A 27,242-nucleotide genomic window follows, 5' to 3' on the forward strand; every position below is an offset into this window, starting at 1 on the left:
TACAAAGGGCTTTGTCATGTGTAGGGCAATGCTGCCCTCTGGTGTCGAATTACTGAAATAATGAAACTATTTCAGTAATTTCAGTAAATCGACACCAGAGGGCAGCATTGCCCTACGGAATGACAGTTCAGTGTTGAATTAAAGAGGAAAAAATTAAATAATTTGTAATTCTAACACAAAAACTGACAGAGACACCAAAGTTTGAGTTATTGATCATCCTGGGGTGTAGAATAATATCCAATGGTCAAATGATGACATCACGTAGGCCACGCCCTCTGACAACAGGAAGTCTTGTATTTTACTGTGAACGGTCGATAGCTTCTGCACCAAACTTTGCACGAGTGACCCTGGTGGGATCCTTGACGACCCTATGTCATCATATTATGACGTCATCTAAGCCCCGCCCCCTCGGAACAGGAAGTGCCGTTTTTTTCCTTGGAAAGTTCCATTTATGGCTCTCTTGACCTAATCAAGATGATTCGGATGATGAGCTCTGTCAATGCTCGCTGCTGGCTCAACCGTGTGGGCGTGGCCAAATGGCGAATATCAGTCCCTCGCCATATGCATACGTTTGGCTCTAATTCACACATAGATCATCCGATTGGCGCCAAAGTGGATATGCATGACCTTTGTTCACCTCTAAAGAGCCCAACGGGTTTGAAATGTAATTTGACTCCACTGCGCCCCCTAAGTTCATACATCGGCTGTATCTCCTCGACGCATCGACCGATCTGCACCAGATTTTTTGACAGTCGTCGTGAAGCGCTGCCGAACGCATTAACGCGTATCGCCCGGTGGACGGGCGGGGGAAATGCGCGACAGCTTCTGCGGCGGCTGGCGGGCGGCGGTGCTGGAAACTGCGGCAGAGCTTCCGCGGTGGGGAGCGGGCTGCGGCTCTGGAAAACGCGCGAGAGCTTCTGCGGTGGCCGGAACCCCCGCGGTGGCCAATAGGCCGGAGCGGCGCTTGCTGCGAGGGCCGCCCGAGGCTGCTTGCAGCTTTAATTGGTTTTGAAACCGTACTGTTTTTGTATGATCTTGACACACATGTGTTTTCTTGTAAACAGATTTGAATGTATAAAACCAGAAGGGCTAAAAATGGAGAGTCATCGTGGGACAGGCCGTCTGCACCGTCCAAACCGGGCTTCATTTTTTCCACCTTTTGGCATTTTCTTTTTGTTTTGTTTTTTGCAATCTCATGAAAAAGCGTTTTTATATCTTCATGTTTATGATACTGAAGTTCAACAACAAAGTTAACAAAGCATAAGTGTAATTGCAAAATACATATTTATGTCAAAAGTCCTTAAATTCAGGTGTTCAATCCCTTCCAAGGCCACAAGTGTGTACACTCCATCACCTTGGCATGCAGACTGCTTCTATAATTTTATGAAAGAATGGGTCAGTCTTAGGAGCTCGATGAATTCTAGAGTGATACTTTGATGGAACGCCACCTGTGCCCTAACTCCAGTCATGCAATTTCCTCGCAGCTAAATAATCAATCTGAACATTGTTTTCATTCTTTCGTTGAAAACTAATTTGCTGCCTTAGCCAAAATTTCTGTAAAAACGTACAGCCTAATTATTTTGAAAACCTTCATAGATGCTTTATTTTCTTCAGTCGTTGGCATTCCAGGTATTTCCAAACGAGCCTTTTGACATCTCATCTGTGATGTTGATGATGGGTATTCCTCTGTAAAAACAAGAGGCAGAAAATTGTCTAAATATAAAAATAAGACGAAGTTTATTTATTATACAGAAAATTATTCTGTCCACGGAATCTTTACAATGGCACTATAACTCACTTATATCCCCCCAATGGCACTTGCACAACACCTTCATCTTCTGCTAGAATACTCTGCTCTTCTTCCTAAAGGTAAACCATCAGACATTTTAGTGCAGAAAAATGTTGAATTATTTGAAAGTAATATATATCTGTTAAAAAAAGAGTATACAATAAAAATATATATATATGTAAAGACAGATTTATCACCTCCTCAGCATCCTCAAGCTTTTTCTTCTTGCTTTCTGGCATGAGATCATCCAGCCAGCTCAGCTCTCGCTTGGTGAAGATACAGTCCATCAACTTCCTAATGAAAACCAGAGCCAAGACCTGCAGAGATGACAAGGTACAAAAAAAGGCAGAATAAAAAAGAATAACAACTATGTTGTTGAGATTTATTGAAGCAACAGAAACTCTGACACTAAGAATTAGGAAGATGCATTTTTATAGTTTGGTCACAAAAAGATTATTTACTCTAGCCTACATGACATTAACATGTGTCATGTTTTATTTGGGAGAATTTAGATAATGTATTTATTAATCAGATAGGTCAAAGTAAGTACAAGTGGAACCGGAGAAGATGCAAAACCTTCAGTATTGTCAGATATATGTTTGTTTGCTGACCAAAACATTTGAAAATGTAAAATAACAAAGCAAAGGCAGCCACAACACAGACATATTAAATGGACAAAAGATACATTTACTTTTGGACAGTTTTAACCTTTTCAGGTTAACGCTTAAGGCCATATGACATAAACTGGAGTGGACAGGTAGCATAAATGTCACAACTAAATGTTTACCTACCATCATAGGAAAGACAATGGCAGCCCTGGAGGTCTTGATAACCCACAGAAGAATGAGACAGCTGAGTTGAATTATGGTAAAGAGGTGCACCTTCCTCAGAGGTACATGTCGCAAGTAGATGAAGTCTGGCTGATGCTTTCCTGGCATACCAAACAACGTGAGGCGATCAAAGAACTGCAGGAGATTGGCAAAAGATCAAATCTAAGGGTATGTTGCTGTCATGGTCCTTGTTGAAATTTATATCATGTTTGACATACTCAATATCTTTAAATAATTTTTTGGTCTAATTTTCCTTCCTTTTTTCTACCTGAATGCCTCTTAGAGAAGATGCCCCCATGTAAAGAAAAACTCCATACAACACCGGCATAGGAATAAACTAAGAAAAGCAAAAGAGAAGGTAGGAGAGATGTGGTTAAAGTTAAATTAGAAAATAAGTGAAATGTACGTCAGCCACAAAAAACACTTCTTGATAAAACTATTTTGTTCCACCTTTAAAACTGACGTCATAAAGACAGAGCTGCCCATGAGCATGAAGATCATGAGGCCTGTAACGCGTTGCTCCCGGATGCCGAGGAATTTCGGCTGCTCCCCAGGAGCTGAACATTCTGACTCCAGTTTCAGACTGTTAACGTGTGTGATGGAGAGGACGGTGGCTGCTACAAACCATGGCAGTCCCATCACAGAGCACACACCCAGCATTATCCCAACCATCAACAAGTCTAGATGGTATCCACAACCTTTCTGGAGGAGGAAAACCAAATAACAAAAGCTAAGTTGTGTTTTTATTTGATTGGTGCAAAAGTGATGTAAAGTGTACAGGCAGATGAGAATACCTTGAGTTTGTTTTCCTTCCTGTTGATGATGACAGCAGTTATCTGCTGGTCCATGAAGATTAGGATTGTGCAAAGTATAGCTGGTATAACAGTTATTACTGCTGTCCACCAGGGGTTGGGCCCCAATGGGTTGATGAGCCAACCTCGATCATCTCTGGTTGGCTGTTAAATCATCAATGTAGTGCCTTGAACGTTCTTATATGTTCTGTCCTATTACAACCTCAATTTAAATGTTGGGTGGATAATCAATGTATTTGTTAAGTTATTTAAATGAAAATCTGAAAAGTGTGATGTGAACTTGCATTCAACAGTCTTTCCTCATAACACATCAAAATAAAATCAGGATTTAGGTTACTAACCAATACACATATTCAGAATATCTTACAGAGAATTCTTCAATCCATCATGTGTAAATAAAACAAGCATGACACCACAGTAAGCCTACCAAGACATGACCGTCCGCTGAACTGACAGGCCAGGTTAGAGGGAAGCATGCCAACATGTGGAAGAAGACATTCAACTCACAGCCTTCATGCAAAACATTATGTGTAGCAGAAAACTAACACCACCATCACCCTCAATATAGAGCCAAACTTATTAAATGATAGTTTTGTTCAAAGCATATTCATGTATTAAAATGGCTCAGTCAAAGTACAGATCTACATGAAGTTGGGGAATCTTTGGAAAGTTGTTTTGTAAAGATTATGTCATTCTCTGGAGTTTTTCAAATTTAATCAAAGTAAAAGCATTTGTTAGTGGGACTGTATGCAAATGCCTGCCACACTTTTCAGATTTTTATTTGTAAGAAATTGCAGATAGTCATGTATCATTTTTTCATCCAGCAGACACATAGGCAGTCATGTTATATTGGTCATTTACAAAAACAGCAATAAAGTGCATTGAAATTTGTGACTATAACAAAGCAAGTCGCTAAAAGGTTAATTGTGCTCTGTGTAATTAATTAGAAGCTTCAGAAAACACACACACATATATTTAACAATTGGCTGAACATTTTTAAATAAATATTATGTCTTCATAGTCAGAGTCTTATCTTTCCTTCCTACCTTGAACACATTAGGCACCTTCAGTTTGGGGGAGGGGATCCCTAGAGCATAATCAACCAAGACCATGGTGAGAATAGTGATGAACACAGCAAAATCACTGATAATAGACCGCACCTAAAAAAGAGGGAGAAAAAAAAAAAAATATATATATATATATATTTTTTTTTTTTTTTTTTTTACAACTGTTAACAAGCATTTACCAACACAAATTATTTGACGTAAATACAATTCTGTTTCTATGACTGGATTTGAGTATATATATGTAGACCCGAATTGAATGTTTATGTCTTGCAAAGTGTCTTTGTTGTGAATCAGCGAGAATTTAATTTAATTTAGTCTTGTTTTTGAACAAGTTTAGGAAGATTATGTTTTGTGTTTTCTATTCCGGTGTGCTCTGCAAATAAGACAAAATTTTCATTTTGTCTATGGGTTTAAAGTGTGTTAAAACAATGTATACATTTCAGAAATGTGTTCACTGACTTCTTATTCTGCGAAAACGACATGAAATGTGTTAATGGCATGGCCATGTGAAATCATAGTTGTGCTAATTGTATTTAAGATTTTGAAAATGCAACTACAGATTGGCCAAAGGCTTGTTAGCAACTTAGAAAATATCAAGCAGTCAACAAAAAACGCCAGTGATAAATCTCTTTTTCAGTCACTGCAATACCCGTGAATTACCACAAGAGTGTAGTGCTGCACTTTGCAACACATTCATCATCATGTTTGAGTCATATTAGTTGCACACTGATGGAGATTATAATGAGTCACAGTACCTTTGTGGGGAAGTAATTGCTGAACTTGAACTCCTTGAGAAAGGCAGACATGACAACAGTAGAAAAGAAGAGAATGACACACCAGAAGAGCACATCTGGAACGTAGGGTCCATGAGGACCACAAGCAGTCCCCACAAACTCCCCTCTCTTTTCAATGCAATCCTGCAAGTGAGGAAAAAGCAGGGCAGAGTTATTGTGACATCAGCAAACATGCAGGATACGTGAGCTTTTATGCCAATGAAAACAAAAAATTCTCAGACCAAAAATGTGCTTTTGTAATGATTTTAGTGCCCCTTTAATCTAATATAATCCAATATAATCCAGCCCACATGTCCTTAATCTCGTCTCGTCTCATCCATCTGGATAAGCATGCCACTTTAAGATAAACAAGCCAAAAATCTTTTTTTTCCCCAGTTGTTCTGTCGAGCAAAATGTTTGTCTGATGTTTTTTTTTTCTTGCTGAAGTCACTGATGTGACCTAAAATTTTGCTTTGATTTGCTGGAGGGGTTTATAATCTGTAAATTGGTAGTTATTCATACCTTCACCTCCAGAGCTTCCCAGTAAATTTCAGAGGCAGTTATGTTGTTGACTTCCCAGAACTTTACAGTGCCATTAGTGGGATCCGAAGGCTCAACACAAGCACATCTGAAACAGCAAATCAACTTTTTGATCACTTAATAGTCCATGAACATTTGCTTATATTATCACTTCAAGAGGCAATAACAAAAGACATGCATACTAACGAATATGTGGTGAGCTTGTCCAAGTTGTTATTCTTGTTAAAGGGATATAGTTCCCCCAGGTGCAAAAGTTTCTCCAAGGCTTCATAAATAAAGATGATGCAGATGAGCGAGGCAAACGCTTCCTCTGTGAAACGGGTGATGTAACAAACCAGGGAACTGGCATCTGTGGCCACCAGCAGAATACAGAGAAAAGCTGTCCACAGGCCAATGCAGGTTCTGAGTGACAGATAGGACAAACCATACTCCCTGGGGGAAGAGAATAAATGGCATTGTTTATTGGTTGTAATGTGGTGAATTTGAGAATTTCATTATCGCGAATATTTTAGAAGCTCAGCGACGGCAATACAAAGCAAAATGATTTAACATGATAACTGATCATTTCAGAGACCAAATATCACCTTGTTAGAGACAGAAAAGCTAATAAAAATCCTTGTAAAATACAATATATAAATAAATCACAACTAGTCTTTTGAACTGTTTTGTGAAAACAGGTTAAATGATTTTAAAACACTTTTTTTAAGAAAAGGGACATCTAAATCAGAAAAAAACACTGCAGTACCCTTATTAGTGAAATACAAAAAAGAACCAAATGAGCACACATATTACTCCAATGAACCTTTGTGCAGGAAATGTGGAAAAGCTTTGGAAAAGTAATCAGGGCAAGAAGATTGGTTTCTCCTCACCTACCAAAAACTGTCCATCTATTATATTTTATTTTAAAAAAATAATAGGTATGTATTCAATCACATTTTAAAAGAGCATACTTGCAGAATTTAAAAAGTATCTTTTCAAACACCAGCACAGGGCCCGTGCTTCCCAAAATGGTGAGGGGCTGCCCAGCAAACAGCGAATAGGCTATTCCTGTTAGTGACGCGCCAAACAGTGACTCAATTGCACTCTAGAGATTAGAAAGAAAGAAAAAACACAGACAGTACTCATGTAAACATACTGAAAAAGTTGTCATCCTGCTACAATTAAAATACTTTGTAATTAAATGTAGAGAAATTATTTTTCTCTGCAGAGCTTTAATAAAAAGCAATTGAAAACAGAACTTACTATTCTTCCCTCTGTTGCCTCGCCCAGCAGTCCTCCAAAGGTGATGACAGGGGACATGCAGGCACAGTAAAGGAACAAGAAAGAGGCAACACACTGCAAGCTAATAGCATCAGAGTAATCTGACAGGTAGTGGGGGGCCTTGCGCTTGATGTCCAGAATAAGGCCACCAAACCATCTAAAAAAAAATTACAAAATACATTGATTTATCAGTATTATGAACAAACATTTCACTTTTTTAATCCTAAAGTTATTTTTTGTCCAGTCCCTCCTTCAAATGACGAGTTCTTGGCTTAGTGTGACGGGTTCTATGATGAAAATGTAGAGCTGCAAATAGAGATCAGAAAAAAAAAAGATGTTGCTATGGAAACCACTTCCAGACAGAACTGCAGCTCAAGTTTCTCCAGAAATAGTTGTTCTGCAGTAGACTTGGCTTTTCAGGAAAGATGTTATTTTGTGTAATGTATTCAGCTTGATTTCAAAAAGAATTTGCAGAAATATCAGAAATATTCAAAAATCATATTTTATCTCATCTCAGAAGGTATGGCTGCACTGTGGCATAGTTGGTAGCACTGTTGACTTGCAGCAAGAAGATCCTGAATTTGAATTCAGACCCGGGGTCCTTTTTGCATGGAGTTTGCATGGTTTCCCTGTGCATGTGTGGGTTCTGTCTGGGTACTCCTCCGTTCCCCCACAGTCCAAAAAAAATGACTGTTAGGGTAACTGGTCTCTAAATTGTCTTAAGGTGAGAGTGTGTGTGGTTGTTTGTCCTGTATCTCTGTGTTGTTCTTCAGTGAACTGGCACCCTGGTCAGGGAATACATCGCCTCTCACTCAATGACTGCTGGAGATAGACACCAGCCCCCCCAGGACCTTGCAAGGATAAGTTCATACAGCCAATGGATGGATGGAAAATCTTTTACTACAGTGTCCTCTACTCATTAAGCTACAAATTTGATTAAAATTGCAGAGACTACAAAACCTTCTCTCGCAGTAAACCAAGTTTCATCGATCTCCTTCTCCAAAGATTATTACAAAAATTAATGAATGATCAAACAAGCGAATGAATGGATGAGTATTTCATTAATACCAAATTAAATAGTCTGACTTTAGAAAATAATATCTAAAAAATAGACGGGCAGATGCCAAGTGTGGTACATGATAATGATATTTCTGAGTACCTTCCAGTACGCTGCAGTTCTGGACCACCATGGCCACTGTCTTCATCCTCCTCCTCACCCTCCACTAAGCCATTAGGTAAAAGGTTGCTTTTCTTTCTCTTTTCCTGTTTGAGTAATAGCATGGGATTTATTATCATGTCAAACTGTTTTTAATTTCATTGTGTAAAACAAAATTTGTGCTAACCTGAGAAGGTACATTTTTTGGTGGCTCTATGCGTATTGATGGATCCCATTCTCCTGGAGGCAGGACAGTCACTTGATCAAGGAATTCATCAATCCCAGCAATAAGGTCATTCCGGTCTTTAGCTTTGTAGGCAACATCATGGAAAACCTGGACAGAAAGAAAACAATCTATTTTTTTCTTTTAGTGATCATATAAATGAGCTTTGATTTAAGCTATTCCACTCCAGTTCAGAATGTAGAGTTGTGGCCTTGAAGGAAGGTTAACTCCTGCACACTCTCAGGTCTTTTGTGGGTTCTCGGGTTTTCTTTCGGTATTCTTCTAAATAATTTTCTCATCAACCCTAAGTGGTTTTCACGTTCCTAGTCAAGAGAAGCAACCCATTTACTTTATGCTGATACCACCACATTTTACTATTTTAGCCTGGTGTGTCTGGGGTGATGTGCAGACCTGTAGTCTGGGGTGAGTACAGGTCGTCTTGTCAACCAAATTCTCACATTTGAGGTGTGGACTTCTTCAACTCCTCCAGAGTGACCCTGGGCCTGCTGGTGCTTTTCTGTTTCTGTTTTTGTCTTTGTAGGTTGGTATTGGTGCCATTATCAGATGATAGACTGAACAGTGGATCCATGAGATGTTTGGGAAATTATTTTATAAACATCTTTAAACACATTGACAACTTTTTACCTTACATGCCTTTCTGATTTGTTATTAGACCTTCACAGAACATATACTGAAACTGAATTTGACACAGGTGGACTCTTTTTTGTTGTTGTTGGTTAAACTTGGTTTTATTTAGGTAAGTAAGAGCAAAGCTCACCATAATTCTTACTTGAAAATGATTTGGTGCACCATCTAGGTCAATGTACCATGGATACAACAAATAAATTACCTTGCTTGACCCTAACAATGTGAAACTGCCCTATTTATAACAGGTTTCTGCATATTTTTATTCAGTGAGTGCATGTTTTTTAGAATCGACTTCAGTATGGATCTGTTTTTCTTTCACATTCTTGGAGGATGACAACACAAATTCTGGACAAAATGGAGCACATGAGGGCTGACTAATTGCCAAAAGCAAGTTATGAAAGCTCTGAGCTGTGCTTCACACTTCGAAATGTTCCACCACTTTAGGGTTTGTTCTGAGTTCGGCTGAGCTGTGAATTTATTCAAAGTGCAGAAAATCTGAGAGTGACATCTGACTAACATTTCATCAAACTGTATCATTTTGTAAACTCTTGGATTGTGATGTATATAGGCTTCAGTGAACCCTTACCTCATCTGTCATAAGAGTTGCTATGGACCTCCCAATCTCATGATACTGAGCTCCCCTACCCAAAGGCCCCAGCAGAATAAATAGAAACCTAAAGGCAAAAATAAATAAATGAACACCTTGAAATTGAAAACAAATCATGGATGATCAACAGTGGCTGCTTATTGAACAAATAATATCAAATATGGTTCAGAAGCTGAATCAGTTTTCAGAAACCTTGTGGCAATTGGGACTTCAGCCAATCCATTTAGCAGGACTGCAGGGGAAAGGCGAACAAATGCCACGACAGGCTTGTTCAGAAACTCGAGCTCTCCCACCAGCACATTACAGGCCTCCGCGCCCGGTGGGATCTTTTTCATGAAATGAAGATCTATCTGGAAAGAAAGAATAAAAGGTGCAACATTCCACATGGTTCGGCTATGCAGCTCTGACTATAATCCAAAGAGTACCAACTGCATTCACAGGAAGAGGTTTTTATTTACCGTTTATCCTCCCATAAATCCATAAATGTATGAGTTTACCCAGTTCCCAGTCTGAATTTAATCCAGCTGTGCTAGATTTTTTTGTTCCAGCAGTCAAATAGGGCACAGATGTGTGAATGAAATTTTACAAAAGGGCATCCAAATATAGGTTATAACTTAATCCATTGCATAATAACTCATAAGAGCCAGTAAGCTAAAAAATTAAGATTCACAGATATGAATAAAAGCTAGCCAGAATTCCCTGTTTTTAATTAAAGGTGTTGATTTTTGTGTGATAATTTCATGAGGACGACAAATGCCCACTGGAGTGTTATTTGTTCTCTCATTGAGATGATGCATTTCTAGATAACAACAATTGCCAGTGGGTGCTTTATTTTTTATCATTTGTTATCATTTTCTGTTTCTTAAAGAGATTTTTCTTTTAATATAAATTAGAACTTGACTATATAAATAATAATATAGCTTGTCTGACATGTAGAACATCTTCCAAAATTAACAAAATGTGAACTTTTTTTCTCAGTCATAACTGGGATATAAATATACAACCATAAACTCAATCACTTATTTACAATAGTTTCTGTGAATATAAAACAGAAACCTAAAACGCACTGGCACAAAATATTACAATCATATTGATTTTATTTTTTTTCCTTAATGCATGTGTTTGACTATTCTAATACCTAACATGGTAATAATCCTAATCCCTCACTCAATGGTTTTCTATGAAAGATAACCTCCTATTCATTTTTCGGAATGCACAGTTGCGTAACAGTCTGATCGCGTGTGCTGTTTATTTCCCATATTTCGCTTTGAAAATTTTAACAAAGACCCAAAGTGTGCCAAAAGTACCTACGATGAGTAAATTGGTTAATCAAAGAACACTGAATGTTCAACAGGGAAACCATGATGATTTTCTGCACACACATTTAATCCCATGAAACCATATGCTCATTTAGTAATTTCATATAATTAAAAATAATTCTCAGAATTTATCAAAAAAGTGTATATCAATCATCAACTTTTTAATATTGATTGACTATGCATTTTAAAAGTATGTAAATATGAAGAAATTAAATACATTTTGAAACATCAGATCTGTAATCTGAGTGTGTAGACTAACATTCTTACCAGTTTTGTAGGAAGAATGTGTATTAACATGGTCAAAATATTGCTGATATCATTGTCTCATTTTTTTTATTCTACATTTCAATTTCATGCTTTGGATATTGACAGTTTAATGGCCCTATATGATTGTGTGATTATTATCTCTGTTAATCAGAAAACTGGACTTTTAAATCTGACCTGCCCTTCTGTTGGAGCTAAATAACATCAGGATTTGTGGTTGCTGAGATTATGGTTTGGTGAATTTTTAATAGAAGAACAAAGAAATTATAGCAATGCCAAAGATGAGACCAACAGTAAATAAAACAAACACCTGAAACGATGAAGAGCAAGTTGAGGAAAAACTACGAGGAGTTCAGGAAAAAACAGTAACTCTTTACCCTTGGAAATAATTACTGGAGGTAAAACAGGTAACTCTTACTAAAAACAAGCTGCAGCTGTGGATGAAGTTGACAGACAGAGAGAACTGAAGTAAAAATACAGAAAAATAACTTCTAACTATGAAAAGGAAATACAGGGATTCCAAAATGAAACAGAGCATAACTAAACACAAAAGTGGCTAAAAATATGACCTAAAGTGACAAGTGTTTGCTTTAATCACAACATATTCCAAAAAACATCCTCTAAAAAGAATAAAAAATTAATAAAAACATCATTTTTACCAAACTGAGTCTTTAAACAAACTGCAAAAAATGTCAAACGGTATTTAACAACAGGAGAGGGAAAAGTGTTGCTTTTCTTTTAGCAGACTAGCAAATAAAATAATGAAACTGTAAATTAGCTTAAAAACTAAAAGGGGTGAACAACAATAAAATGCAGCAGTTTATACCTGATTTAAGAAATGACACTATCAAAACAGATAAATTAAACAAATGGGTGGTGAATTATCAGTAAAACACCACATTTCCTCATCATTTTGACAGTGTTGCATTATTTTGTATGCTTGGGAAAACAATATGGGCTATTTAGGATTTTTAGAAAATTGCTAGGATTGAAAGATTGCTCAGTACTTATCGTTTATTCCAGTGGTTATTTGACTTCCTCTGTTATCTGTGAAATCACAGAGTGTTTTAATTTTATCTAAATTTATTTGGTGTGGACTTTTATTGGCTTTTGGATTTCCTGATTTCGAGTGCTTTTTGTCATAGGTCAGTCTGGCTTTTAATCTGTCTGCCTGCTGTCAGCATTTGGGTCCTTTTTTTTTCTCTCTAGAGACAGATGGTCTGCAAAATGCAGGTTAAAAAAATGGGTAATTTTTCCATTAACTTCTCATTTTGTTTCACTGTAAAAATATAGAACCAAATAACTCCATGGTCTGAACTTGTCCATTTCTGTTAAAAATATTTAATGGAACACAAACATGGAGTATCTTTCTTAGGCAAAGATTTAAATTATGGGTTAATCAAAAACTTCCTTGGCTTGTTTATAAAACAATAAAAGCTGGGGGAAAAAAACACACATTTTGATATTTTGTAAGTTGTAATTTAAATTACACCAGCACAATTTTTTTTTTTGGGGGGGGAGATAAATTAGGACACAGCTTTTTTAAATCCCAGAATCTCACACAGGTATATTACATAAGTTGCATATTATTAAAATATCATCACTCAAATTTTGAAGAAGCTTTCTATTTGTTTGTTTTAAACATCAGACATTTAGTGTGATGATGTGCTCCTAACTGTTGAAGTGAGAGTGAACACCATGGTATGTTTGAAAGAGTTTCTGAGGACTACAGGAGCAGAAATATTGTTGCAGCTTATGAACTCTCAAAATTATTTTTTATTGAGTCGTTCCGCAGTACAGAGAATAATCTAAAACTAAAAGAAATTTAAAATAACCATCGTGATGTCTTGGTCTGGTCAGCCAAGCACAGTCACCAACAGAAAACTGTAAAATGCTAACAGAAGTGTCAAATAAGTTATTTAAATGTGATTTTGGAATCTTTTGTTGCAGCAGGACCTGATGATTTACCATCACAAATTCCATCAGGGTGACTAAAGAGACCCTTTGAAGTTACTTCATGCAAATAGACTGACTAATGGGGTGTCCTAACTTTTTCTTCATTTAGTACACAGCTTTTGGTTAATATCTTTTGTTTGATGACTAAAATGACTTAATTCATGGTCTTTATTTTTTTTTTTAAATTAGCATTGATAATGCGAACATTTCTGTAGAACAAATGAATATTTATTGAGGTGTCCGAGTCTTTTTGGCATGACAGTCTGTACCAAATTTATATTTCTGTGACTTATTTAAATCATAGACGAGAATGTCAATTATGCATCTAAACTCCCACCACCATCCATACGTGGTTTATGGACTTTGTGCTGAAGTGCATAGAAATCTTGGGCATAATAATTCTCTCTTTTTGTCTTCAGTTGTAATAAGTGGTGTCTGTTTCTTAGAAGAAATACTTGAGAAAAAAATATTACAGTAGATAAATGCTATACTTCTTTGCTATAATTTACAGTTTTAGTGATCAAGAATTACATTTAATTGGAAGTCGCATCATGTAAGAAACATAATTGTGGCTAAGAGACTAAACCCTCAACCCTGATTTTAGAACCTACAGTGAGAAGTAGGTTCTATTTGTTCGACTCAAAATCATTTGTCGCAATTACTAAACTTTCTTTTTATGAGGTTGTATGTTGGGAATAGTTGTACGAACCATACCACCCTGTCTCCAGTTTTCCAACACTTTTCACAAACAGCCACAACAAAACTGTATACACTTCCACTGTACATACCTTGCTAAAGTCCACAGCACTGTTCTCTCTGCTGATGTCCCCTTTGCCATCAGGACCCGCTAATTGAGACTGAGATGCCGTCAGCTGACCTGGCCAAACCATTGAAATATTCAAAGTATTATATAAATGATGTCCTTGAAATATTTACAACTGGGCAATTTACATATAAACTTTTACATTAGATTCTTGGATTTAGGAACAATCAGTTGTAATGTAGTTTGCAAAGAGAAATCCACCTGCTGACTCGAGGTTTCTGTGTTTAAGTGTCTCTTCTCCGAAGTAACAACTGATAGAGTTATCACAGTTTGATGCACAAAAATACTGCTGACTTTAATATCCTTTTTTTCTTTTTCTCTTTTCTGTCTTCTCAACTCATAACTGGTAGCAGAAGGTGACCACTCATACTGAACCTGCCTTCTACTGTATGTTGTTTCTTGTTAAAATCAAGTGGTGCGATGAGAGATTTCCACAAAGTCAACATCTCAATTTGACAACTGGGATAGCATTAAAGCTACACTTGATTAAATCCCTTTAGAACTGGATTTAACTGGACTATATATAATTGGTTCTCCATAATTGAATTGTTTTGGGATCAATTGGATTTATCTGAATTAAATTTGAACCTAAACTATAATATTTAAATTTGCATTTAAATACCAGCTGCCTCAAACCTTTTGTGATGGCCTAAAGCCAAAAACACACACACCAAAAAAACAAGTAAAACAAAAACAAAAGCAAAGTTGGGTTTTTTGGGGGGGAGGTTGGAATTTTTTTTTAATCAAAGCTCTTTTAAATAATTGGTATTTGTAAAATCCTCATTTGGAAATACATTCTTTCAGTTAATAATAAAAGGATACATTACGGGATAGTATCTTTAAGGTATTTCAACACTGAAGTATGCAGAGGTTTGTGCTTATCTGGTTTCTCACCATTCTTGTCCAGATGGAGCTCTGACGCCCGTCGGCCCATGTCGGCAATTGAGCGTACAATCGGCAGGCGGTTAGCCAGCTTCTTCTGGTTCTGGTGATGGTGTTGCTTCAAGAGAGTTTCACGCACCTTCTTTCTGAGGTCATCTCCCAGTGGTGAGTATAGCTCTTGGTGATCTAAGACCATTTCTGAGGAGCAAAACAAAAGCAAAATACCTTTATCTGAGACACCTGGTCTAAAGGCAAAACAGCTTTTCCAGTCGTTAAACCAGTTTGTTATGACCGTCTTTGTTAAGAATCAGGATTGCCAGCATTAAGGTGCATCAATGTAAAAATGCATGCTATTTAAAACTTTTGCCAAAAACAACAGTGAGTGTGTTGTTACTCATTACCAACGTTTTTTAGGTTTCTTTAAAAAAGATTTGATCAGTACAGTTGGAGTTAAGAGAAGAATTCATCTAATTGGTAATTCTCCCAATATTATAAACAGTACATTAAATAATAAGATATGCCCAAAGTTCAAGGATTGTACACTAAAAGTAAGCTTCCTAAAAATATAAATTTTTAATTTTTTTATTTTCTTTCTAGAGAGATTTAAAAATAACAAAAGCCAGAACTAACAAAATCACATTGTCTTAATTACCTGAAATCTCTTCAATGCTATTCGCCCTCATGTCAAGCAGCACAGTGCCATTAATGATGCAGCTACGCAGTTCAAACAGACTGTGGAGAGACAGCGTGGCTACATAGGGTTTGCTCCATCGCTCTCCCCCGTCCTCTACATCCTCCTCAAACTTCAGCCACCTGTAAGAAGAGTTTGAGTTGCCATCAAGTGCTGCCAGCAGACGGCAAACTGGTCGGCCATCTGTTCTAGCTGCAAAAGCAACACTCGTTCATTCTGGGGGCCCTCACATGTAGCTCTCATTTCTCCTTTTCCCTGTCAGCTTCACTCATTTACTCTCCTTCCTTATTGCTTTTTACCAGGGTATCAATGTAAATAAAATATGTCTTATTTACCATGTCAAGAGTACACCATCATTTTATAGAGGTGTCTGATAAAATATAGGGAAATCATGTGAAAATACTAAACAAGTTGCTGAAACACAAACATTAAACATAATCTGCAATCTACATTTTTCACAGATCGCTACCATGACTGCTCTGCCCACAACCTCTGAGTATTTCTAAATTTTGCTACATTAAGATCATTAACATCACCTGGCACTTTCCCTCCACTCCGAGTCCTCTCCATCCCTCAGACAGATCTCATCCATCTCCGTGAAGAGGTCATGGGGGATGTGTTCCTCATCATCATCTTCTGCCCCCAGCAGGAACTGAACCCGCTGGGAGGGAGTGTCTGGCAGGGATTGCAATGAACCATGAGACAAATTCAAATGACAGCAGACACATATTTTGAAAGGCTGCTCTTGTGGCCTATACCATAATTTGGAGACTCTCTTCCCTCCACCAAGGGAAGTGCTCTCTCTCTGCTCCTCCTCCATTGTTTTTTTCCATGGTGACGATGCCTGTGATGGCTACGATTCCTGGTACTGCCTAAAGGCACATGGACCCCAATATAAAGAGTCCTGTGACCTGGAGACAAATACCAAAGTGGTTAATTCAGGAAGAATAAACTATTTTATTTTGGAATAACTGATGCATTTCAGATTGATGCATGTGACTCATTTCAATCATTACTGTCACAGCTGGACTTATTGGAAAACCATGCTTGTTATGCTTGCAAAAGCATAATAATTCAGGGCCTCCCTTGATGTGTTTTACCTAATCAGGTCTGATCTGCTGGCAAATTTGTTTTTACACCAGTAGTATCCACAGAGGAATTCAGGGTTTCTGCTTTGCTGACATAAGTTTTTGATGAAAAAGATTGCTTTTCTCATGACATGTGTGGCTGTTCAGGGGCAATGAAATAATGGCTGCAAATCATGCAGATATCTCATTTAACTTCTTGTCTTTCTTGATTTTTTCCACCATTAATGCACCACTATGTCACATGGAGCTTGTACGTACAGAAATGCACTCCAGTGACTTTGTTATGCCATTATATTCAACAATGAATTGTGATGGTAATACATTTTGAACAGTTGTTGGAATCTATTACAGATTAAGTTGTTGATCTACAAAGGTCATGCATATAATTATGACCACCCGCCTAATAATGTAAATGGCAAAGTGGTAAATGTGTTGTACTTGTATAGCACTTTATCAAGTCCAGAGGTCCCCAAAGCACTTTACACCACATCCATTTATTGTGTGAGATGCTCTTTGCTGCCAAAACAACCCTGGTGGAGCATAGAGGAGCGACTGACTATAACAGATCCCTGAATGTATGCTGTGGTATCTAGTACCAAAATGTTAACATCGCATCCTTCTAGTAAGTTGCAAGATCTTCAGCAAACTGAGCTACAGTAGCCCTTCTGCTGTAACATACCACAAAGAAACGCTTTCACTGTGACACTGTCGTCAAGTTACCACTGTTCCTTTATTGGACCAGTTTTGAATGATTACTGAGCAAAACAGACCGGAAATGCCCAATAAGGACTAAAGCATTTGGAGATGCTCCAACTAAGTCATTTTGGCATATCAATCTGGGCAGTGTCAAAATAATCTTTACGCTTTTCCATTTCTTCTGCTTCTAATTCATCCACTAACCAGTACCATGACGAAGAAGTCATGTGAGTTATTCTCTCTACCTGTCATTTAGCTATGCCTGATAACTGTTGTAGTGCTACTCCGTGATCTACTGAAGCAATACAACTCTGACATAATCTTTAATAAGTTTTGTTCTTTCAAAATGAACATGTATGTTCTCTAAGCTGTTCCTGGAAGGGTGGTGCGCCCTAACAGTAGGGTGGTGTTGTTATCTCTCTGCTCAAATGATCTAAAGGTTTTATTATTAAAAGGAAATAAAGATTAACTATTAACAATAATTCAGAAACAAGCTGAGCTGACGCTTCAGAGGCCTCTATTGTTATCTTATTCTGCAGATAGAGAACATTTGCCACGGCTTTTAGTCATCCTAATTTGCTCAGTCCCACCATTTGTAACTTTGTTTAAAGTCTCTTTGTTTTTCTTTGAGTGATCATGAAATTACTGATGCAAACTGAGCTCACCCACAGCTTCTGCCTCCTACTCTGCTCCTCTCTTAACAGTAAAAAAAAAACTGTCAAGAGGGAAAGCAGCAGTTGTTAGGACAGAGTGGGTGGACTCAGCTGCAGCAGCTTGCTGCTTTCTGCTTTTTTGTTACCTTCAAAATCTTCTTGCTCAAAGTTGGCTTTCTGCTGGGACCGCGTTCCTCCCCGATCCACCACTGCCTCATCATCATTCCTCTGTGAGGAAAAGGCACAAAAACAATCCCCAAAAAAACAACAACAAAAAAGCTAGTTTTGAGCTCACATTTGTATAAATTAAACATGAAGAGACAAATGAAAAAAATGCAAAGCCTGCAATGCAGCCGGGAAAACAGCATAAAATAAAATCTTTGTTGACATGGTGTTCCCTTACAGTTGAGGGCATTATGAACAAACACATTACCCCCCCCCCTTTGGATAGCGCAGTTGCCTTGGAAACTAATTGCATGTCTTTATGTTGAGAAGAAATGGTCCAAACAGAACACTTGTTTAGATTAGAACCATATAATACCCACCAACAGTTTACTTCTGCTCATGAAACTTGACTTGGTGTGATATGTACTGCTAAAGTAATCTAATCTCAGCTTATTAAAACAACTACTTTGAACATGTATGTGGTCTTCTTATGTTCTTTTTTATGTCACATTTTTAAAAAAACTCTTTCTCTTTGTAATCCAACTTTGAGCTAACCTTTGGTTTGCATTTGAAAAATCATCAGAGGAGGAGCAAAATAATGATTGATGAGCTGCAACATCTCATTTTATGTTCCATGTAATTAAAACGAAAAGAAAAAAAAAGAACAGAAGACATTGGTGGGACATTTGCCTGGTGCATCGGACCAGAACTGACCAGCGACAGTTCAGTTTTTTTGTCCAATATTACGTACTACTTCACACCCTCGGACAATTGAGCCTCAAAGCTATCCATCCTGCTCTCCAGCTGAAAAACCTGCTTCTAGAAATTGAGTAGTTGGGACTGTTTTCCGCATAAACAAACACCCACAATATTCTGACCAATCACACAATAGCTTTGATTGTAGTGCAAAACGTTCACCAGAGTGATTGTAGGGGTGGTTGACATAATGCTAAGAACACAATCATCTGATTTTTGTCAAATAAGTTTTGTCAATGAGAAGTAATTTCAGTAGATCGGCTTGACCATGCAGGGCCCTTTAATAATTTGTAGAGTTATCGTTTGCTGCAATTACAGTAGCACATCTTTTGGTGCATGTAGCTTTGCACATCTAGAGACACAAGCTTTTGCCTATTCCTTGTAAAATAGCTGTGGAGCTTCTGTGAATGGAAGTCTTCAGATCGTACCACGAACTCTCAATTAAATGCAGGTCTGAAATTTGAATGGGCCATTTTAACACACACAGTCAGTTTTTTGAGTTCCTGAACTGTAAGAAGATGAACACCTACCCCCGGCTCAAGTATTTTGCCTTTAATGGTTTTTCTTCCATGACTGTCCTATACTTAGCTACATCCATCATCCTCTCAATTCTGACAAACTTCCGTAGCTCTGCAGAAGAAAAGTATCCCAACAGAATGATGAGGCCACCACTTTGTTTCGATGGGGGAAGGTGTGTTTAAATAAACCTAGATCTGAATTGCTGGATTTCCAATACTTAATCTGTTTTGCTTGTATGGATAAAAAGTTTCATTTTGGTCTCATCTGATTATAACACATTCTTCCACATATTTAGTTTGTATCCCACATGGTTTGTGGCAAATCATGTGCAGAGGGACGTGGGGCAAATCCCATCAGCCCGGCTCCAGACAAGTTTAACAGTCTGGCATCAACTTATTTTGGGGAGGCCAAAATGAATCTACGTAGCTGAACATAAACAACAACATCAGTAGCCTATAGGCTACTTGTTAACAAGCTTAAGGTGCTGTATTGTTACTAGCTAGTCATCTTTTAGCTAACATTACCTGCATCCAACCGCATTACTCAACTCAGTCAGAAGGACCTCACTGTACTTCTAAATCTGCTCCTTTCTAAATCTGCATCTTTTCGGGCCTGCTACTGCCTCTAGTGGCGTGGGGGTGGTAACACAACTAATATAATTACATTACTAAATCAGAATACCACGACGTCTTTATTATTAATTCTGGCATTACTGGAACCGTAAAAGATAAAGTCCCTCAAAAAACACCACACTTTTTCATTTCCTTTAGGAAGTAGAGCTAATTAAATGACATAAACAAGACCATGGTTAAAGTTTCATTCGATGGCCAACCTGTTGAAACTGTGGCTAATTTTAAATACCTCGGGTCATTCCTGGACAGTCAGCTCAGTTTTGCAGAAAACACTTGCTATATTTTTAAGAAATGTTTTCTGAGATTCTATCTTTTAAGAAGACCCAGTGATCTCTCAAGTTAAAATGTTAAAACTTAACATTTTAACTGTTAAAATGTTTTAACTCATTTCAAGTTTTAACTGGAAATGCTAAAACCCGTCCAGGCCCGTCCATGCCGCTGGGCCTGAATCCCATTAATATACATTGAAATTTCTGATTGTAGCATAAAATGTGAAAAAAATGTGACATCGTAGCCTTTTTTTTAACAACAGCTTTCTTGCATCTCTCTCTTAAAAGTCAGGTTTAAAAAGCACATCATGTGGTTACTTCTCTGATCAATGCTCTTCATTTCCCCCAGTTTAAATAAATGGCCATGTCTTGATATAGTTGCAGTTGTAGTGTCATGCTAGTTAAATTTAAGGATGATGTGTTCAGCAGAGCTCCATAAAATGATCGAAATACACACAAGGGAATTATAGTTTGGTGAGCTCTCAAGGCAAATGTTGCCCTGGGCTTTATTCAACGTCATTACAGTCAACAAGATTGAATAGAAATGCACACCACACTATTTTAGATTTTTTTTAAATTATTTTTTCTTCCCACTTCACATTTATGCACAATTTTGTGTTGGTCTATCAAAATAAAACTACAATAAAGTATATTGAAAATTCTGGTTGTGACATAGTAAAATGTGTAAAAGGTGAAGGGATATAAATGATCTTCCAATAAACAGCAAGGCAAATCATGTCCATTTTATCTACTTCAAAAGATTCAGATGTCAGAAGAAAGCTGCCGTTTACCATGAGGATGCTTATGCAACATCTATGAAAGGATATGAGTATGAGGAGGTGGTGAAAAGCTTTTCATAAAATCATCAGAAATCATTATTATCTATTCAACAGTGTGTAAAAAGCATATGAATATCTGCTTTTACCTTTTCATAAATGAAACGGATCTTGCTCTAATGTGTTTGTTGTCGGGTTGGGTTTTTTTCCAGATAGAAATTTTTTAATGGTTCGGAGGCTTACAAACACTAATCAGGGAAATTCACAACACAGCATGTACACTCTGAGCTGAACTGTGCAGCCTCACCGAGGCATCATAATGAGGAACTAGTCAGTACAAAGGTGACATAATCAGTGTGGTACATGAGGAGGAGGAGGCAACTATTTCTTCAAGTCCACCTCAGTGTGAATGTGCAGCCTCGTCTCCAGAGTTACCCAGAAACATGAGGATTTGATTTGAATTGTAAAATGCATAAAGAGGTGGAAGCAAATAGCTACTTGCAAATAAGTATTTTAATTTGTGAAACAAATAAGGCATGCTTTTACAAAGTCACATGAAGTAAGATCACTGCCATTCGGTGAACATCAGCATCTAATTGTAACATGAATGCTGGAAACTACCAACCTTTCTTATCAAAAGGTGACAGAACCCTTCTAGCACCTCCAAGGCTCAATAATTAACATCTTGTTTGTTTAATCAGCACCAACTCCATAGTGTTAATACAACAATCAGCAGTTTTACAAGAGGGTCTTTCGCTGGCTATTAATTCATAGGAGATGGATGAACTAAAACACCCAAAAGCTACACTAAGGATTACATTTTACACTTGATGCATAAGATAAAATATAAATTAACAAGTAGGAAATTAAGAAAGACCTTCATAGAGCAAAATATCCTTCACTCTGAACAGCATGTGAAGTGTCTATCTTTAGTTTGTGTGCAAATACGTCTAGTTTTTAGAGTGCCACTGAATAGGATTTAAAAGTAATATGGAATAAGTCAAAGCACTTATCACAGCAGGTATTTTTATCCTAAAAGGGACTCTAGCTTTTTCCGGAGCCATCTTGACCACCAGTTGACCATGGATACATTATTTTAATGAAGGAAGCTGCTGTACACAGCTGCAACGCCATTTGGGCAGGCCTGATGCTCATAATCTGACTACAGGAAATGGATAAACATTCCTGGTCAGATTAAAACTGCCTGTATTTCATACTTAAATGCTAGATCCTGTTCTACATGATGAAAAGGCTAACATCCAGGCTCATATAGAGGGAAAATATTCTACCCCCCTAACCTGTCTTTCCATGAAATAGCATAACGTAGCATAATCATGACATGTAATGTCATGAGAAATTTAGCATAAAACAACAATCAAGATGACTGGCATCAAACAACATCAAACCCCACATAAAGATGCATTTGAACTTTTTTTTTCTTTTAGGATATCCTGATAATACACAAAACAGTTTGAGTCACTTCAGAAGCAAAAATTGGGTTCACTGGTTTCAATTTATTGAAACTGATGAAGCTGGTTTAATTTACATAATCAATTTAAGCACAGTGACCAATGTCCAAAGTGTTATGCATCACATCTGAAAACATTTTTGAAAAGCAGCAACAAAGAAAATGTGTAATCTTTAAAAAAAAAAAAAAATCACACATATGCAATGTACAAAACAGACCATGAAATCAAAATGACAAAATGGAAAATGACTTTCTTAAACATATCAGCAGAGAACAATTATTAGGTGAAGAAGATTTGTGAATCTTTTTTAAATTATTAAAACAGGGTCAAAATTTTTACAATTGTATATAACGCTTCTATTATTTGGTTTAGGCTTTGTTGTAGACGTCAACAAAGTTCTGACATAATTCTTGCTGAATAATTATTGGTTTGAATCCAGCTTTTAAGCAAAAGTATTCCTGTACATTTCAAAGGATGCAAGGCCAGGCTTTGATCACAGTAACACTACACCAATTGTGGAATGTACATTGTTCATTTCACAGAAATGGGTGGATTAATAAAATGAAGGTCTACCAAATTCTTCAACTTCATCAAAATGAAAAAGAAGCTGGTGAAAAATGGAAAACAAATGGATTTTCAAACAGAACAATGATCCAAAAACACACATAAAAACTGGTTTTGTAATTTATATCCCAGGACAAACTTGCTTCTGCAAAGTTTCAGGCTTCAAACCTCTTAAAATCAGAAGAATTATATGATTTATGACATATGACTGATCACTGAGCCAAAACCAGGAAACCAGCAATTTTGATAAGAAGAGTTTCAGCCAGAATTATGGCAAATGGTTTTGGACGGCTACAAAAATTAATGTACGACTTGGTAAGGGTCATTTAACCAAACATTAGTGTGGGTGTCTGTTTATATACTGTTAAAAAAGGTTGAATATTTTCTATCTCTTTTATGTTGTTTAATTATTTCTCTGATATGCTTGGAAGAGGCTAATCCATAAAAATGTATCAGTCAGGAGTACATCACACTGTCACTATAATCTTATTAAAAATAGCAAAACATATTTTATTCCAAAAGATTTGGAAAAATTCATTGGTTAAAAAAAAATAATAATTAAATGCATTATTAATAGCTAAAAATTCAAATAGAATTTATATTAGTGATGAGAACATATAAACTTCTGACTGGCACTTTAACTTCAAAGCTGCATTATAATTTCTAAACAGTGTTGATGGGCAAGCTACGCGAGAACCATACACTATTGTTAGTCTGAGCTCTGATTACAGCAAAGTTTTATGTATCCTATTGTTTCAAACACTGATACTTTCAAGACTAATGATCAGCTTTTACCCAGAGAAATCATGTCAGAGGACTGGCAAAGCACACAGCAGACATCATATGACAGGATATGACACATGCTTGGATCTGATCCCTGCAGACGGCCGTGGCAATGTTGAAAGCATCAGCGGCAGCACAAAATGCACAAAATGCATTTGCATGGTAATCCTTAAATGATTCTACTTTCAACTTCAGCATGCTGTAAGAGTGCACATTAGAGTGCTAGCCTACAATCACCACCCTCTCTCTACCCTCCACCCCCTGCAACACACTCTATTTAAGGTGGGGGGGTTTTAACTCAATTATCTGCTTTCATTCCATCTCACAACAAAATGCTGTCAGTCTTTAGTTTTATCAGGCTTCAGACGCAAAAAAAAATGCACAAATGCTGCTGATAAGTATCTCTTACGCAAGAAATCTCACATAAAAGGAGCCAGATTAAACCTTGTCCTACCTGACCATTGAAGCACCAAGGAACCTCTAAAGTATTGGGATGCATGTGCTCTCCTTGTCCGTCCTACTCTCTAAATCTAGTTCGCACAGAATGTGACACTGTCTAAAAGCTGAGCTCTGAACAAACTCCTGCTGCCCTGATTCACACCATGTCTGATAAAGGCTGATGCCCATCTGTTGTGTCAAACAACTGGAATCTGTGACTGAGCATCCAAAAAACTGCTTCACCACTCTCTGATTGTGAGATTATAGATTAGATCGCTGCTGCCCGGCAGTATTCTGCCATAAAAACGAAGCTCAGTTTAAAACAGTGTATCCTCTAAAGAAGAGTCATAGAGATAAGCTTCGGCTGCATCAAATGCCAAGTAGTGTTTTCAGCTGATCCCACAGTGAATCCTTTGTTTTCATCTTTGTAGGGTTGTTTTAAGAGTAAGATCATAATAACCGTTCTCACTTCATACAAAGACGTATTTCATTTAAAATAAAATCCCCCAAAGAGGTAGAAAAAAAATCCAAGAAACAACTCACCAAGCTTCTACGCCTGATTGATGAAGCAAATGAAGAGTTAACCTAAAAGAAAATATAATCATTCAGTAAACGCTATACATTAACATTTATTGTTATTTCCATAATTACATTCTTCAGAAATGCATCTAAAAAAACAAAACAAAACAAAAAATCTCCAGTCAGATTTTACTTGCTCACAAGCAGAGGAAAGATTACCATGATTCTGAAATGTCTGTGGACTTTCAGGGCCAGGTTACGACCTGACATTTCTAAGGCAAAGCTCTAAAAGTAGCTTAAGAGAAAATACGTTCTCACTCTTCCACGCATGGAAGAATTTGTGTGATATAAACAGCCAGCGGATAATAATGTCAAATCTACTCCATTTATGATTAGCAGGGCCCTATGACTATGTATGAATTTATCTGTCTGAGGACATTCTCCTATCTCTTTTGTCTGGAATAGATCTATTTAATTCAACAAAAATTAAGCCTAATGGTCAATTTAAACTAAGTCTGCGTAGGATGGTATAGATCAGTTTTGCATAAGAATGACTTATGACCCAGCATATTTGCATGGTGTACAAGTTCACTTCAGTCTAACCCAGGACATCTGATCCAGGAGATTGCAAAGTTATAAAAGACAACTTGTACAAGTTTTGAGTTATGTGTAAGGGGAAAAAATAATATGAATAACTAAACTAGATGTTGACATAAATTCAGAGTAAGCTGCTAAAACAAACTATTTTTTTTCTATTTTTGATCAGGTAGGACTACTAAATAAATGTCCATTTCCTGAATGCCAGAATTATGAGCAAGCAACTGTACTTTCTTTAAAATCACAATTTCACATATGCAGAGTTTACTATTCCTTTGAACAACTTGAGGAAGCCCAAATGATGATGTTATCCATTTTACAGGCTTCAGACTGAAGACTTCAGGTAGGTTCATTTGAGGAAAATTTGAGGTATGTGGAAGAACATCAGTGAATATTTTTCTACAGCACACATAAATAGCTTGGTTTCTTTATGTGACCTCAGGGGAAAATTAAAAGAAATGAACCAAAAAGAGAGAATTGTGAACCTCCACAATTCTGATCCATCCTTTGGTATAATTTCCAATTGTCTAGAGCTGCAACAATCCTTTATCCATACTGAAATGAGTTACCAACATGGGCTAAAGGGCTACTCAACAATCCAGAAGCAATAACTCCAAAACTAACATAAGAAGCTAGTGAACACATCCCAATCCAAGTCCTTGACCACAGTGACCATCACTACATTTAGAGGAGAAAGGAAATAGTTTGCAAGCCTCAGAAGACCGTCCCAGCTGTTATGTATGGGGGTGGCTGCATTATGTTCCATGTGAGGGACTTCAGTATTTTACAAAATAGAAGGCATCATGAAAAAACTATGTGGAAGTTTTTGGAAATATTGAAACAAAATCGAAAGCCATAAAGTTAAAGCTTGAACAGAAATTAATCTTTCATTAAAGCAAAAAGACATACAGATAGAACTTAGCTAGTTCTGTCAGGAGGAGTGGAACAAACTTCACTGTGAAAAACTTGCGGGATGAAATGTCTGACCAAAGCCATAAAACAAACACTACTAAATAAGGAAATGTATCTCAACTTCTGCCAATGGTGATAGCAAAATGTCATTATTCTGGCATTCTGTAATGGATTACAACATTTTTACATATTACAGAGTCAACAGGCGCTACAAGTAGACAGCTTAAGTTGTCCTATGTAGAAAATCAGTTCGCTTTACCGAAAGCAGCAGTGGCTCTACCTGAGCTCCCTGTTCCGTGGTATCCATCCTCCTCCTCTTCCTCACTCGGCAGTGATCTGGTTCCAAAAAAGAAGGAGCAGGAGCAGAGACCTTCCGCTGTGTGAAATCCTGTCAGGTGTCGCGGTGACTGCGGGTCCACACAACGGTCACATGTTCATCCATCGGTCAGACGCTCGCTGATCATTAGCGCTTCAGAGTTACTCACGTAAAAAATAATAAAAATCAAGCGCCTCTCAGCCAGCTGACGTGAACGCGTCACTCATGAAGTGCGCTGATTTTATTGTTTGAAGCACAGAAGTGCAGAGGTTGCTTTGACAACAAATTTCTTGATAGAAATCTGTGTTTCTCCTTCTGTTTTGCTCGATAAAGAGCGCTATAGGTCCTGGGTTACACAACCAGCTCTTATCTCTCTCTGGTTTTTAATAGACTCTGACTCACAGGGACGATTTTAGCAGAAAAGGCTGGAGTGATGCTTGATTCGGTGCC

At 37.4% G+C, this 27,242-nt stretch overlaps 1 protein-coding gene across 6 annotated transcripts; it reads right to left on the reverse strand.

Moving 5' to 3' along the window:
- Positions 1-1,153: 1,153 nt before the first annotated feature.
- Positions 1,154-27,128, reverse strand: slc4a10b (solute carrier family 4 member 10b). Of its 6 annotated transcripts, none has more exons than XM_032567485.1 (25): positions 26,757-27,127; positions 24,992-25,033; positions 18,224-18,305; positions 16,399-16,551; positions 16,177-16,315; positions 15,602-15,762; positions 14,962-15,147; positions 14,033-14,121; positions 9,898-10,055; positions 9,685-9,772; positions 8,415-8,561; positions 8,231-8,334; positions 7,054-7,228; positions 6,762-6,895; positions 5,998-6,243; positions 5,794-5,899; positions 5,254-5,415; positions 4,478-4,591; positions 3,414-3,575; positions 3,070-3,321; positions 2,888-2,956; positions 2,581-2,754; positions 1,987-2,106; positions 1,799-1,863; positions 1,154-1,686 (listed from the first exon to the last, which is right to left on the reverse strand). In XM_032567485.1, the coding sequence occupies exons 1-25, from the start codon at positions 26,781-26,783 to the stop codon at positions 1,611-1,613; spliced, it is 3,231 nt and encodes a 1,076-aa protein (XP_032423376.1). In that variant the 5' UTR covers positions 26,784-27,127; the 3' UTR covers positions 1,154-1,610. The 6 variants fall into 6 exon arrangements, with proteins under 6 accessions (XP_032423376.1, XP_032423375.1, XP_032423379.1 ...); XM_032567484.1 differs by having other exon boundaries at positions 26,736-27,127; XM_032567488.1 differs by lacking the exon at positions 24,992-25,033.
- Between the last annotated feature and the right edge of the window lie 114 nt (positions 27,129-27,242).

This window comes from Xiphophorus hellerii, chromosome 7 (assembly GCF_003331165.1).
Source record: "Xiphophorus hellerii strain 12219 chromosome 7, Xiphophorus_hellerii-4.1, whole genome shotgun sequence".
NCBI classification, from domain to species: domain Eukaryota; kingdom Metazoa; phylum Chordata; class Actinopteri; order Cyprinodontiformes; family Poeciliidae; genus Xiphophorus; species Xiphophorus hellerii.

Coding starts and splice junctions, on each gene's coding strand:
- slc4a10b (XM_032567484.1), bottom strand. CDS start 26,783: ATGGATACCACGGAACAGGGAGCTCAGGTAGAGCCACTGCTGCTTTCG. Junction 8,562..9,684: donor CAACTCTTATGACAGATGAG/GTAAGGGTTCAC, acceptor CTTTCTGTCCAG/GTTTTCCATGATGTTGCCTA. Junction 1,687..1,798: donor GTGCCATTGGGGGGATATAA/GTGAGTTATAGT, acceptor TTGTTTTTACAG/AGGAATACCCATCATCAACA.